This window comes from Pan troglodytes, chromosome 7 (genome assembly GCF_028858775.2).
Source record: "Pan troglodytes isolate AG18354 chromosome 7, NHGRI_mPanTro3-v2.0_pri, whole genome shotgun sequence".
NCBI classification, from domain to species: domain Eukaryota; kingdom Metazoa; phylum Chordata; class Mammalia; order Primates; family Hominidae; genus Pan; species Pan troglodytes.
The window spans coordinates 97,197,990-97,211,898 of NC_072405.2; the positions used below are offsets into that span (position 1 = coordinate 97,197,990).

The 13,909-nt window shown below is 36.3% G+C and overlaps 1 protein-coding gene across 4 annotated transcripts in view; it reads left to right on the forward strand.

The window, feature by feature from the left end:
- The window catches only part of CNBD1 (cyclic nucleotide binding domain containing 1), a 622,857-nt gene that overhangs the window by 66,337 nt on the left and 542,611 nt on the right, over positions 1-13,909 (forward strand). For all 4 annotated transcript variants that reach the window (XM_054656870.1, XM_016959647.3, XM_063817255.1 and 1 more), the window contains one exon: positions 6,247-6,405. In XM_054656870.1, the coding sequence (XP_054512845.1) occupies positions 6,247-6,405 (159 nt within the window). The remainder of the gene's footprint in view (positions 1-6,246; positions 6,406-13,909) is intronic.

Genomic DNA, 13,909 nt, shown 5'->3' on the forward strand with positions numbered 1-13,909 from the left:
CAAACTCCCCCCAAAGTCTTTGTGGTACATACATATAATGAAATCTCATAAAGCAGTAAAATGAATGAATTAGTCATTAAATCTCATGTACACAATGTTGAATACAACAAGAAAAGCAAGTTACAGAATCCATAAGAATCACTTCATTTCTATAAAGTTTAAAATATAAAAAACTAAAATGATCTTTGTAAATGAATACATATATCTTTGATAAATCTGTAATGAAAACCAAGAGAATACTAGAAACAAAATTCAGGATAGTGGTTACTTATCTTGGAATGAGGGACATGTCACCTAGAGAAATAGTTGTACAGTAGCTGGTAAGGTTCCATTTTTAAAAACCTGGGTGGGTACATTAAGATTCATTTTTGTTACTCTTTAACTTGCAATATATTGTGAATATTCTTTTTTATTTGTTTAATAATTAATATAAACAATACCAAAAACCTTAAAATGTCAACATCAGAGAAAGGAAGAATTGCCTTTTTAATTACTAGTTCTATAGTGTAACAATCCAATTGTGTACATTATTTTATGTATCTCTATTATTTATCTGGAATAAAAATTAATCCATAAATAATTGGATGTTATGCCAAAATGCATGAACAGATTCATAGTCTATTCATATATTGTACAGTGGCTACTTGATAGGATAAAAACATTTTTAAACAAAAATTTAGTATCTATAGAAGTTTATTTTACAGGAGAATGCCTGATACCTTCTCCCTGGAATATTCTTTGTCTAGCTCCTTTTCATTTTTTTATGTCTCAGCTTAAATCCTTCTGTCCCTGACATATAACATCTTTTCGTGGCAAGCAAAGTAGGTCCCCCATTTTTATATTGTAATGGTACCTATGATTATTTTTCACAACACATATAAATTTTCATATTATTTTTAACAGCTTTAAATTACATATTTATGGAACTGATTATTCTATCAGTGCCTTCGTGCATTCATATGTAAGGAACATAACGACAGAAGTATGGCTGATTTTTGTATATTGAACTTTTATACCAATTTTATTGTCAGTTATAATATCTGTGGATTCTTTTGGATATTCCATGTATAAGATCATGTCATCTGCAAAAAATAACAGCTTTACTTGTCCTTTCCAATTCTTACATTTTGTAGTTATTTTAATTTTAATGCTTAGGACCTTCACTAGAATGTTGAATCAGTTAAAGCCATATCCATGACGTTTCTGATTCCAGGGGCAAAGTTTTCAAAATTTCACCTTCAGTATAATATTTGCTGTATTTTGTGTAAATAATTTTGTCATATTAAGTTTCATTTCTATTTCTAGTTTGCTAACAGTTTGTATTACAAATAGATATTGAACCATATGAGGTGTTTTATTAGACACCCATTATTTTTTCCTCCTGTATTTTGTTAATGGGTTAAATAACAATCCTGGAATAGTATTCCTGATGTATTCCCAAATAGCGTAGGCTTTGTTATCTTCTAAAATTATCCCTGGATTTAGTGTTAATATTTTGTTTAGAAATTTTGCATCTATAATCAGTGACACTGGCTTGTAATCTTCCTTTCTGGTAATTTCCTTACCTGCTATTGATATCAAGGCTAGGCTGACCTCATAAAACTTGCTGGAAACTACATATGACTTTTGTATTTTTCTGGAAGCATTTGGGTTTATTTATTTATTTATTTATTTATTTATTTATTTATTTATTTTGAGACGGAGTCTTGCTTTGTTGCCCAGGCTGGAGTGCAGTGGCGTGATCTCAGCTCACTGCAAGCTCCACCTCCTGGGTTCACACCACTCAGCTGCCTCAGTCTCCCGAGTAGCTGGGACTACAGGCACCCGCCACCATGCCTGGCTAATTTTTTTGTATTTTTAGTAGAGACAGGGTTTCACTGTGTTAGCTAGGATGGTCTCGATCTCCTGACCTCGTAATCCACCCGCCTCGGCCTCCCAAAGTGCTGGGATTACAGGCATGAGCCGACACGCCTGGCTGGGTTTATTTATTAAGAGTTTGTTAGAATTCACCAATAGGACCATTTTGACAAGGAGTTTTCTTGGTAGGAAGGTTCTTAGTTGTATTCTTTAAAATATTTGAACAATTAAAATTTTATATTTCTACTTGTGTCAGTTTGCTAATTTGTAGTTTTGTAAGTATTTGTTCATCTAAATTTTCAAATTTATTGGCATGAAGTTTTCATAATATAATCTTTCTATCTTTTTCTATCTGTGGGATCTGTGATGAAGTCTTCTTTTCCATTTCTGACGTAATTTATGTCTGCCTTTTCTGTTTTTGTTCTCAAAAATTTTTTGCCAAATTTATTATACATTATCTTTGCAAGATTATTAGATTTCTAAATAACTAAATTTTGGTTTTATTACTCTAACAATTTTTCTCCTTTATTATATATTTCCTTATACTTATTTTGAGTATAACTTACTCTTTCTGTTTCTCATTTTTTGAGATCTGATCTTAGCTCATGAATTATCAGTTTTTCTTTTTTAAAAAACATGCATTTGGGGCTGAGCATAGTGACTCATGCCTGTAATCCTAGCACTTTGGGAGGTCGAGGCAGGAGTGGATCACTTTGAGCTCAGGAGTTTGAGACCAGCCTGGCCAACATGGCAAAAACCATCTCTTAAAAAAAATTAGCTGGGCATTGGTGGTTTGCACCTGTAGTACCAGCTACTTGGGAGGGTGAGGTGGGAGGATTGCATGAGCTGGGAGGCAGAGGTTGCAGTGAGCTGAGATCATGCCATTGTACTCCATCCTGGGTGACAAAGATCCCTTCTCAAAAAAAAAAATGCATTTAAAGCAATATATTTCTTTCTAATTTGTTTTATCTGTGCCTCTTTATTACTACCTGAAAAATCCTTAAGATAGCCAACTGAAAAGGGAGAGCTACATAATATAGCTTATTACTAAAGAAAAAGGGAAAAAATTTTTCTATGCAACCACAGTGATCATTCAAATTATAAAATTAAAAACTCCTAATTACATTAGATACAGAAATATTATCACACATATACAAGTAACATGACAATACAAATGTTATGTATTTTGGAAAAATCTTATCATGGAACATGTAGAATTTGTTTGGAAAAAAATCTATATGGATTGAGGCCAGGCGTGGTGGCTCACACCTGTAATCCCAGCACTTTGAGAGGCAGAGGTGGGTGGATCACGAGGTCAGGAGAACAAGACCATCCTGGCTAACACTGTGAAACCCCATCTCTACTAAAAATGCAAAAAACAATTAGCCGGGTGTGGTGGTAGGCGCCTGTAGTCCCAGCTACTCAGGAGGCTGAGGCAGGAGAATGGTGTGAACCCAGGAGGCAGAGCTTGCAGTGAGCTGAGATCGTACCACTGCACTCCAGCCTAGGTGACAGAGCAAGACTCCATCTCAAAAAAAAAAAAAAAAATCTATAGGGATTAAGAATAATCTAAAGAATTAGGTTACCAAATTAGACTTACAGGAATCAGATTTTACCCAGTATCAAGTTTTATTAAAAATTCAAAGGTACAGGTAATTGTGAAAAGCAGAAGGATGCAAAAAGTCTTTCCAGCTCTACTAGCTGTGAGAGTTTAGAAAATTTATATAAACTCTTTTAGTTACAATTTCCTTATTTTATAAACTGAGGATAATATTGCCTACTCACATGGTGTATTGTGTATTCATCTGTTCTCACACTGCTAATAAAGATATACCTGAGACTGAGTAATTTATAAAGGAAAGAGGTTTAGTTGACTAACAGTTCCACATGGCTGGAGTAGGACTCACAATCATGGTAGAAGGTGGAGGAGGGGCAAAGTCACATCTTACATGGCAGCAGGTAAAGACAGAGCTTGTGTAGGAGAACTGTCCTTTATAAAACCATCAGATCTCATGAGACTTACTATCATGAGAACAGCATGGGAAAGACCTGCCCCCATGATTCAGATACCTCCCACTGGGTCCCTCCCACAACACGTGGGAATTAAGGAGCTACAATTCAAGATGGGATTTGGGTGGGGACACAGCTAAACCATATCATTCTGACTCTGGCCCCTCCAAAATCTCATGTCCTCCCATTTCAAAACCAATTGTACCTTCCCAACAGTCCCCCAAAGTCTTAACTCATTTCAGCATTAACTCAAAAGTCCAGAGTCCAAAGTCTCATCTGAGACAAGGCAGGTCCCTTCTGCCTATGAGACTCTGAAATCTAGGCAGAGGTTCCCAAACCTCAATTTTTGACTTCTATGCACCTGCAGGCTCAACACCATGTGTAAACTTGCACCCTCTGAAGCAATGGTTTGACCTCTACGTTGGCCCCTTTTGGCCACGCTGGGACACAGGGCACCAAGTCCTGAGACTGCACAAAGCAGCAAGGCTCTGGGCGAGACCCATGAAACCATTTTTTCCTCCTAGGCCCTGTGGCTTGTGATGGTGGGGGCTGCCATGAAGATCTCTGACATGGCCTGGAGATATTTTCCCCATTGTCTTGGAGAGTAACATTTGGCACCTTGTTACTTATGCAAATTTCTGCAGCCACCTTGAATTTCTCCTCAGAAAATAGGTTTTTCTTTTCTACTGCATTTTCAGGCTGCAAATTTTCTGAACTTTAATGCTCTGCTTCCCTTTTAAACATAAGTTCCAATTCCAAACCATATCTTTGTGAATACATAAAGCTGAATGCATTTAATAGCACCCAAATCACCTCTTGAACACTTTGCAGCATAGAAATTTCTTCTGCTAGATACTCTAAATCATCTCCCTCAAGTTCAAAGTGCTATAGATCTCTAGGGGAGATGCAAAATGCTGCCAGTCTCTGCTAAAACATAGCAAGAGTCACCTTTATTTAAGTTTCTGACAAGTTCCTCATCTCCATCTGAGACCAACTCAGCCTAGACTTTTTTGCCCATATCACTATCAGCATTTTGCTCAAAGCCATTTGACAAGTCTCTAGGAAGTTACAAAATTTCCCACATCCTCTTGTCTTCTTCTGAGCCTTCCAAACTGTTGCAAACTCTGCCTGTTACCCAGTTCCGAAGTCACTTCCACACTTTACTGGTATCAATTTACTGTATTCATCTGTTCTTACACTGCTAATAAAGACATACCCAAAACTGGGAAATTTATAAAGGAAAGAGGTTTCATAGACTCACAGTTCCACATGGCTGGGGAGGCCTCACAATCATGTTCAAAGGCAAATGAGCAAAGTCATGTCTTACATGGGAGCAGGCAAATAGAGACCTTGTGTAGGAGAACTCTCCTTTATAAAACCATCAGATCTTGTGAGACTTACTCACTATCATGAGAACGGTCCAGGAAAGATCTGCCCCCATGATTCCATTATCTCCCACTGGGTCCCTCTTGTGATACATGGGAATTATGGGAGCTACAATTCAAGATGAGATTTGGGTGGGGACACAGCCAAACCATATCACATGGTTAATGTTAACAGGATGATGTGCATATAAGGTTACCAGAGTAGCCAGCACATTTAAGAATGCAACAAGTTATATATTAATGTGATAATTCAGTATTGCTGTTATGATTCCACATAATATCTTATATTTAATTTTAATCTTCCTATGTATATAATTAAAGGTCTATTATCAAGATGTGATCCAGATTCATTTCTGCAACCTGCCTTACTATTTTTTTCTTAAACACAGACAACACTTGTTGGATTTCTCGCCTATAAGTTTTCAATGACCTTTTAATAGAAATGCTTAATTCTAGAAATATGAATGGAAAATGGTCATTTATTTGTACATCTCTTAGGGATTTAGGTGTATAACATACCATAGCACAAGAATAAGATATGGTGGCTGTCTTCCAAGATGTTTATAGATTACCAGTGGTAAATAGAAGTTAAATAATATAATTTTATCCTTGGTGCTAAAAAAAAAAAAAACACTGAAAAACAAATGTGTGAGTATAAAGGATGTTAGCCATTGACTTGAAATATTTTCCTAAATTACATAAGCCTAATATATTATGAAAGGTGTTTCAATTGCTCAGGACAGTTATAATACATATAATCAAATTCTATACATTGAAAATGTTTCATATATTCTAAGTTCTACATGTAACAGAATGACATATATAACTGTACTATGGAGATTGAAACATTCTAATGCATTGAAAAAGAATATGTTCTGAAAATGCCAAATTTTCTCAAAACAGTGCATTTATACTCCTGCAGTATAGTAAAAGTCCCTGTAAATAATTTTTATGCAGTATACAACAGCATAAAATACTATATTTTCTTGTTCAGGGAACTCAATGAAGGCAAAGAGGAAAGTCAACATCAACAACCTGATGATTCTAACAATATAGCTGTCCATGTTCAGAGAGCACATGGTGGCCATATTTTATATAGACCAAAAAGAGCCACAGAGAAATTTGAAGAATTCCTGGCTATCTTAAAGAAATTGTAAGTATTTAAAATATATTCCTTCTTCTAATTGAGTAATTCTTTTGAATGGCTTTATTTTTTAAAGTTTATTGTTTGTGGGTAAGTGTACTTAAGTTATGATACAGCACTCATGGTTGATTCAGGAGAGATGGACACACTGGAGACTTTGTTTCTATATAAATACAATCTTCATGAATTCAGTCTTCAATGGTGTATCACGGATATAATGCTAAACTTGTGACCCATTATTTTAAAATTAAACTGCAAGCAAAATATGTATTATTTACTGATATTTCAAAATTCTGTTAAAGATGTCCTTAGCTTGGGTTATCGGAAGGCTCTTCACAAACTGTCTTCCTCATCCAGGAGTCTTTAAATAAACTTACCACACGTTACTTTTTTTTTTTTTTTTTTTTTTTTGAGACTAAGTCTTGCTCTTGTGCCCCAGGCTGGAGTGCAATGGCACAATTTCAGCTCACTGCAACCTCTGCTTCAATGGCGCAATCTCGACTCACTGCAACCTCCACCCCCTGGGTTCAAGTGATTCTCCTGCCTCAGCCTCCCAAGTAGCTGGGATTACAGGCACCTGCCACCACGCCTGGCTAATTTTTGTATTTTTAGTAGGGACAGGGTTTCACCATGTTGGCCAGGGTGGTCTCAAACTCCTGACCTCAGGTGATCTGCCTGCCTCGGCCTCCCTCGGCCTGGGATTACAGGTGTGAGCCACTGCGCCCGGCCCCATTCCTTTTAATTTTCTAGAATACTTTGTGCTCTAATAGGGACACAACTGCCTGAAGAAGGAGGGGTGTGGAGGAGAAGATTAAATCTGAGTGCAGGCTGATTACCAAAGATGGTATTGGATTTGTGAATAAAATTAAACGAGTACCATGAAAATTATAGAAGAAAATCTTAACCACCTGTCATAGGGGAGTAAAATTAAACTTGTAAGCTGAAAAAATAGGAAATTCAACTAGAATATGTGATATTAGAATTGAGATTGATAACAGGAACAAAACCAAAAGTGTCAAGACTAGGAATGTTTTCAGAAAAAAATCAATAGCAGGGAATGAGTAATTAAAAATTTGACATTTATGTTCTGAAGAATGAACTTTTCCTTTGTTTAGATACAAAAATACCATTGTGGTATAACTGCCTACAGTATACAGTACAGTAACATGTTGTACAGGTTTGTAGCCTAGGAGCAACAGGCTATACCAGCTGGCCTAGGTGTGTAGTAGACTACACGATCTAGGTTTAAGTGTACTCTATGATGTTTACAGAATGACAAAATCGCATGATGACAGATTTCTCAGAATGTATCCCCGTTGTTAAGTGACACATGACTATGATTGCAAATTTGAGGAAATATGATCAGAGCTTCCAGAAAATTTGAGAATGGTCAGATTTTTATACTCTTAACTTATAATAACAAAAAGGAAACAACGAATACTAATCACTTTTTAGTAAAGCAGGTACGAGAGAATTATAGAAGGAAATCTTAACCACCTGTCATAGAAGAGTAAAATTAAACTTGTAAGCTGAAAAAATTAGGAAATTCAACTAGAATATGCTCACTAAATTCGTTAAAAATATTCTTTAACTGGTAGAAAATCGCTAAAACACTGAAAGTGATCTAAGGTATACTATGCTACAATCACTTTAATTCCATTAAACTCTAATGTTGATTAATATTGCATTAGATTCCAAAATTTTAGTTTCCAGAAACCCATGAATCACTCTGCTGATTTCAGATTGTGCTGGGCTGTAAGAGTTTTAATGGCAGTGGTAATTCCTGTCTTTTTTACTATAATGAGATAGCAGTTTCCAGATAACAAAGTTTCTGATCTGAGATGCGGGAGGTCAGTAACAGGGACTTCCAAGCAGCTATGATTCTGCACTGCAATGTCAAAATACCAGGAGGTAAATCTAGGTCAATGTCAGGATGGAAACTACAAATGGGTAAGAAGCCTAGTACCTTCTTAACAGTGGACTACCACGAAAAGCAGGAGCCATGGTAGAAGGCTGTCCAAGCACAGTGAATAATAGACAAGTTACTTTGCTACATTCTTCTGTGGATCTCCATGGATGCTATTTAATGGCCTGTTTCCAAACACCCAGGACAATAGATGTTGGGTCAGTATCAGTTTCCAGAACCCACTTCCTCACTCATGTGTGAGAAAATGGATGAGTAGAGAAGATCCTGATGTACTATACGTCCCCCCTTTCAGTGGCTCAGAATTGGGCAGCCAGGACTTTGACATGGCAAAACTCACTGCTGTCAATGGGTGGGCTGTGACAGCCACCAAATTACAGTAGGAGAGTAAATGAGAAGGAAATTCATTTTTATGAGATGTTTAATATTAACAGAAAGCCTTAAGCTCTCTATAAAAAATTTGTGATTTAATCCTCACATCAATGCTTTGAGGTAGCTATGACAAGCTATTAATAGTAAGTAAAAGATCAATGTATGCACTAAATCCACAATCTATGTTTGTTCTATAGCACATGACTTTTCTCTCCTCTTCTCCTTGGGACACTAACGTATTAGCTTCTTATTGTTCTGTAATTAATTAACATAAACTTAGTGGCTTACAACAACATAATTTAGTATCTCTCAGGGTGAGGTTTATCTGGTCCTCTGCTCAGTGTCTCACAGATCATCAGAGTGTCCACTGGGCTGTGACCATTTCTGGAGCATAGGATCCTCTTCCAAGCTCAAATGGTTGTTGGCAGGATTCAGTTCCTTGTGGTTGTAGGACTGACATCCCCACTTTCATGATGGCTTTCAGCAGGGGGCCCCTCTTTCTACTAGAGACTCCCTAGATCCTTGCCATGTGGTGCTTTCTTAAGCTCTGTTAGCAACACAAAAGCTTAAATTTTCAAAGCTAGCAAGGGAGAGTCTGTTTCTCTCTCTGTTATTCTGCCTAGGTGAAGTGTGATATAACCTAATCAGGGGCCTATATATCCCATCGCTTTTGCAGTATTCCCAAATCATAGATTCTGCCCCCACTCCCAACATTTAAGGAAAGGGGATTGGGTGTTCCCTTAGTCACATTTAGTAACATCATCAATCTATTTGTGACTCTGTTAACTGCATTAGCAATGGGGTTGTATGCTTTATAAACACAACACTAAAGTAATTCAATTAAAATCTATTTATTGATGGATAAGTTGTCAGGTGTGTGGCCTTTTGTTTATCTCTGACTAAACCATGATCAGATTGATGGGCTGTTTAAGTGATGTTATCTAATGAACTTTTGAAAATGTTACCTTCTATACTTTAAAACTTTTCACTTTGTCACCCTGACTAAAATTAAAAAAAAAAACAAAAACATTTTGAGTCACAGTAGCTTTTTAAATAAATGCAGGCTGGGCGCGGTGGCTCACACCTGTAATCCCAGCACTTTGGGAAGCCAAGGAGGGTGGATCATGAGGTCAAGAGATGGAAACCATCCTGGCCAACCTGGTGAAACTCCATCTCTATTAAAAATACAAAAATTAGCTGGGTGTGGTGGCATGTGCCTATAGTCCCAGCTACTCGGGAGGCTGAGGCAGGAATTGCTTGAACGTGGGAGGCGAGCCGAGATTGGGCCACTGCACTCCAGCCTGGTGACAGAGCAAGACTCCATCTCAAAAAAAAAAAAAAAAAAAAAAAAGAAATGCAAAGATATCTGATAAGATTAAGATACTATTACTTATTGATAACTTGGTGTGCTATAGCTTAATCATGTTAATTACATCTTAACTTCACTTCATGTCAGCAGCTCTGAGTAAATACTGATAGATGGGAAAAATAATAAATAATTTTGAAACATTAAAATCATTGGGAGAGGCATTAAAATCATGGAGGTGGTGCCACCATAAAGGAGAGATTTGAGCAACCAGAGGATTACTGAACAGACAGTGGGAGGGAGCGAGGAGACAGAGTGAGAAAAAGAGAGTTGGGAGGCCCCTTTTTAAAATTTTGTTTTTTAAGGCATATCAGATTGAATATAAGCTTATCATGTGTATTAGTTAGGATTTTGGATCATAAGCAACAGAAACTGACTCTGGTTCATTAAAACAATCACAATAAACAAAAAGGGAAGGGGGGACAGATGGAAGAATATCAGGTAGCTCTCAGAATGGAAGAACAACAGCTAGATGCTGGAGATACAAACTCTAAGGCAACTCTGGAAGTCTCTTCAAGGTACAACACTGGAATCAATTAGTTACAACTACTTGCATTTGGGAGTTACTAGGCTCACAGCTTAATTTCAGGGATAGGGAGTCAGATTGTTGTAGTTTATTTTTATACCCACCCTTGAATAAATGCTGAGGGAGAAGTGCCCTTTGACAGGCAGTTTTACTGAGTTTACATGCAATTGGCAAAGGGGCAGCATTTCGAAAGAGAAAATATTTCAGAAGAAGGGGGAAATGATGATAAGTAAAGAATATTAAAATCTAGGAGCTGAAACATGACTTAGAATTTTAGTTTCTAAATAATTTTGACTCATTTTATTTTTCATCCATTAATTAATGAATCCAACATACACTTTTGAACTCCTCTATGTTTCTGTCAGTATTCCTGGTATTGGGACTGTGGGAACACACAATATCTTTGCCCTCATGGAGCTTACATTCTAATGTAAGAGATACTAAACACATATGTATTCTGTCAGTTAGTGATAAGTGCTAGGAAGAAAAGCTAATGCAGAATAAGGGGATAGAGAATGATGGAAATGATCAGAGAAGTCAGATTTTATGAAACAGGAGAAAGAGAAGAGAGAGAGACATTAAATACCTTGAAGAAGTGCATTCTAGGGAAAGAAAACACAAGTGCAAGAGCCCAGGTATTGCAACATGGTCTGCAAATAGAAAAACAAATTACAAAAAATAAAAACCATAATAATTGGGAAGAAAGTCATTGTTGTGAAAGTGCATGAGTCAAATGGGAGACCTGGTGGAAATAGTGCTTCAGAGGTAGCCAGGGACCAGATTATCATTTAGGGTCTCATAGCCCATGAAGGGATTTTAACCTTGGTGTGACTGGCATGTTATGATTTACATGGCAAAAGGTCACGTGTGGATGCCAAAAGGAGTTTCAGAGTGACCTGTTAGAATGCTGTGAAATTTGTCTAGGTGCAAGATGACAGTGGCCCATATTCTATGTTAGGGATTTAGATTTGACATGAAGAATTTGATTTTCTCTCTCTTTTTAAGACATGAGCAGGGCTGAACAGACAGTCCTTGAAGCAAATCAGGTTCATTGCTCAATTTGACCACTAACATGATGGAGAATCCTGGGCAAATCATCTGATGCTCTCACATGTTGGTATTTGATTGCAGTGCTTATAACAACACTGGCTTTTAAAATGCAATTATAAAATACTATGGTAAAAATAATTGGTTTCTTTATAAATGACTAATTTCTGGGGAAAAATAGTTATGTTTGTATGTATTTGTGGGAGCTGTGGAAAGGGTAGGAGAAGAGAGGGACTTATAAATGAGCTGTGAAATGCAGATTAAGATCCTCTGAGAAAACTTGGCCCGATTGTTTTTTCTTCTACTTTCTCCAATTAACGATGTTTCCTTTGAGCGAATGAGGCATCTGAAGATCATTATGTTTCAGTAGAGCAGTGATGCAAAGCCACTTCTCAGGAATGACTCAGAGGAATTGCTCCCTGGAAGAACATCAGGGTTTTTGCCTTTTAGATTCAGGCTGTTTAAAATCCAAATGCAATATGGTTCTTATGCTGTCGTCCTCTGGTGAAATGGCACATAAGATGAGGAACTGCAGTCTCAAACTATATTTAAGGGCTGCATGCTGATCAAAGAAAAATACTTTGTGGGGCTATTAATTTGTGAAAAATACAGTATTTTGGAAGAAAACTGCACTGCAATGGAGTGGAAGGGGGGTTCATATCTAGAAAAGAAAGGTTCCGTTTGAACTTAAAAGGGAACATAGGTTAATAAAGAACGGTGTGGATACTGCAAGTAATTTATATTTCTGACACAAATGGTGATCATTTATGACAGAAGAATGGGAAATAAAGGAAGAGAATTATTTGTGTTAAAATGAGTTAGCAAAGGACAGAAATTAAAAACTCATTGACAGTAGATTGGTATTCTAAAAGCGTGTCACGCTGAATCTTCTTGTTCTGTCTGTGGCAGCTAGATTAAAAGTTACATTTGGGATGTACATGTTGCAAAATGCCTGGCCTGCAGAGTCAGAAAGAACTGTGTTCTCAGCTGGACTCCTCTAATCATTAGTTGTATGATCTTGGGCAAATTTCTACCTCCAAAAATTTTATTCACAAAGTTAGAATGTAAAGCCCCAAACATATTACTTGGTCCATTTTAGGCCCTATGTGAATGTCAATCTCCCCTCTCCCAAAGAATGTTACATACTGTGATTGCTTTTTAACAAAAGACTTTGCTATGTTCTTGCTATAGTTGAATTATAAAGGGGTTCCTTGTGTCTCTGAATAATAATGTGTTTCATTTTTAATATATTCAAGAAAGAATATTCAAATTTCTCCTACAAATTATGAATAAGTAACAGCTATTACTTATCATATGTTTGCATTAGTTTACAAAGTTGCCCGGAAAATTTTCATACAGCAATTTAAGAAACTACTATTTGATCATATATTAAGTAGTATTCAAAAACAATTGTATCTTGATACCTTTGTTCTATTGTTTAGACATAAGCAAACATCTATTATAATATTTCTTATAAAAATTATTTTTTCACTGTATAGATGTATTATTTCAGCATAGATGTGACTATTAAAGCTGAGGCTTCTTGTTTTCAGTGACATAGTTTTGCCTTTTATTTTATTTTTCCATAGAAATGTCTTAGTAAGTATTTAGTGTAAGTTCTTTCTTATTAATATTAGGTTTATAAGTGAAACAGAACGTACTTGTCATGCAGTGAGACTTGAGAATCTTATGACTATTGGGAATTTTTATCATGTGTTTACAGATTTAATAACAATGGAACACAAAGTCTTTTAAGAATATTTCTTGTAACAATTATCTGTTGAATTATCACAAAAATCCATGATTTCATTAAAAGATTTAATGTCTGACTGTACAAAAATATTACTTGCCTTCCTCATGCAGTTATTCTTATAGAGTATTAAAGTCATCTTGAATGGTAGTGCTACATTTATCAAAATGACTTAGTTTCACATACATGCAATTGTTTTTTATATGTATGAGCAGAATGCTTTTGTACTCGAGGATTTACCTCATGATATGAAGAACCATTTTAGAGAAACATAGATAATTAAGTCCAGGCTCAAGTCATACAATATCTAGAAAATTTTGGCAAGATTTGGTTGTTTCTAGTAGAGTGTGGGTCTGCATGGTCACTGTTCTCAGTCAAACCCTGGGTCTATCTGCAGAGAAGTAATAAACAACTTGGCAGTCTTTAAAAACCTGGAACATAATTCCTTATTTGTCTCTCCTCTTTCATCCACTGAACATTTAGTCTAAGAAAATGGTGGTTTAGTTGGTTTAATATTCAAAGGTGATA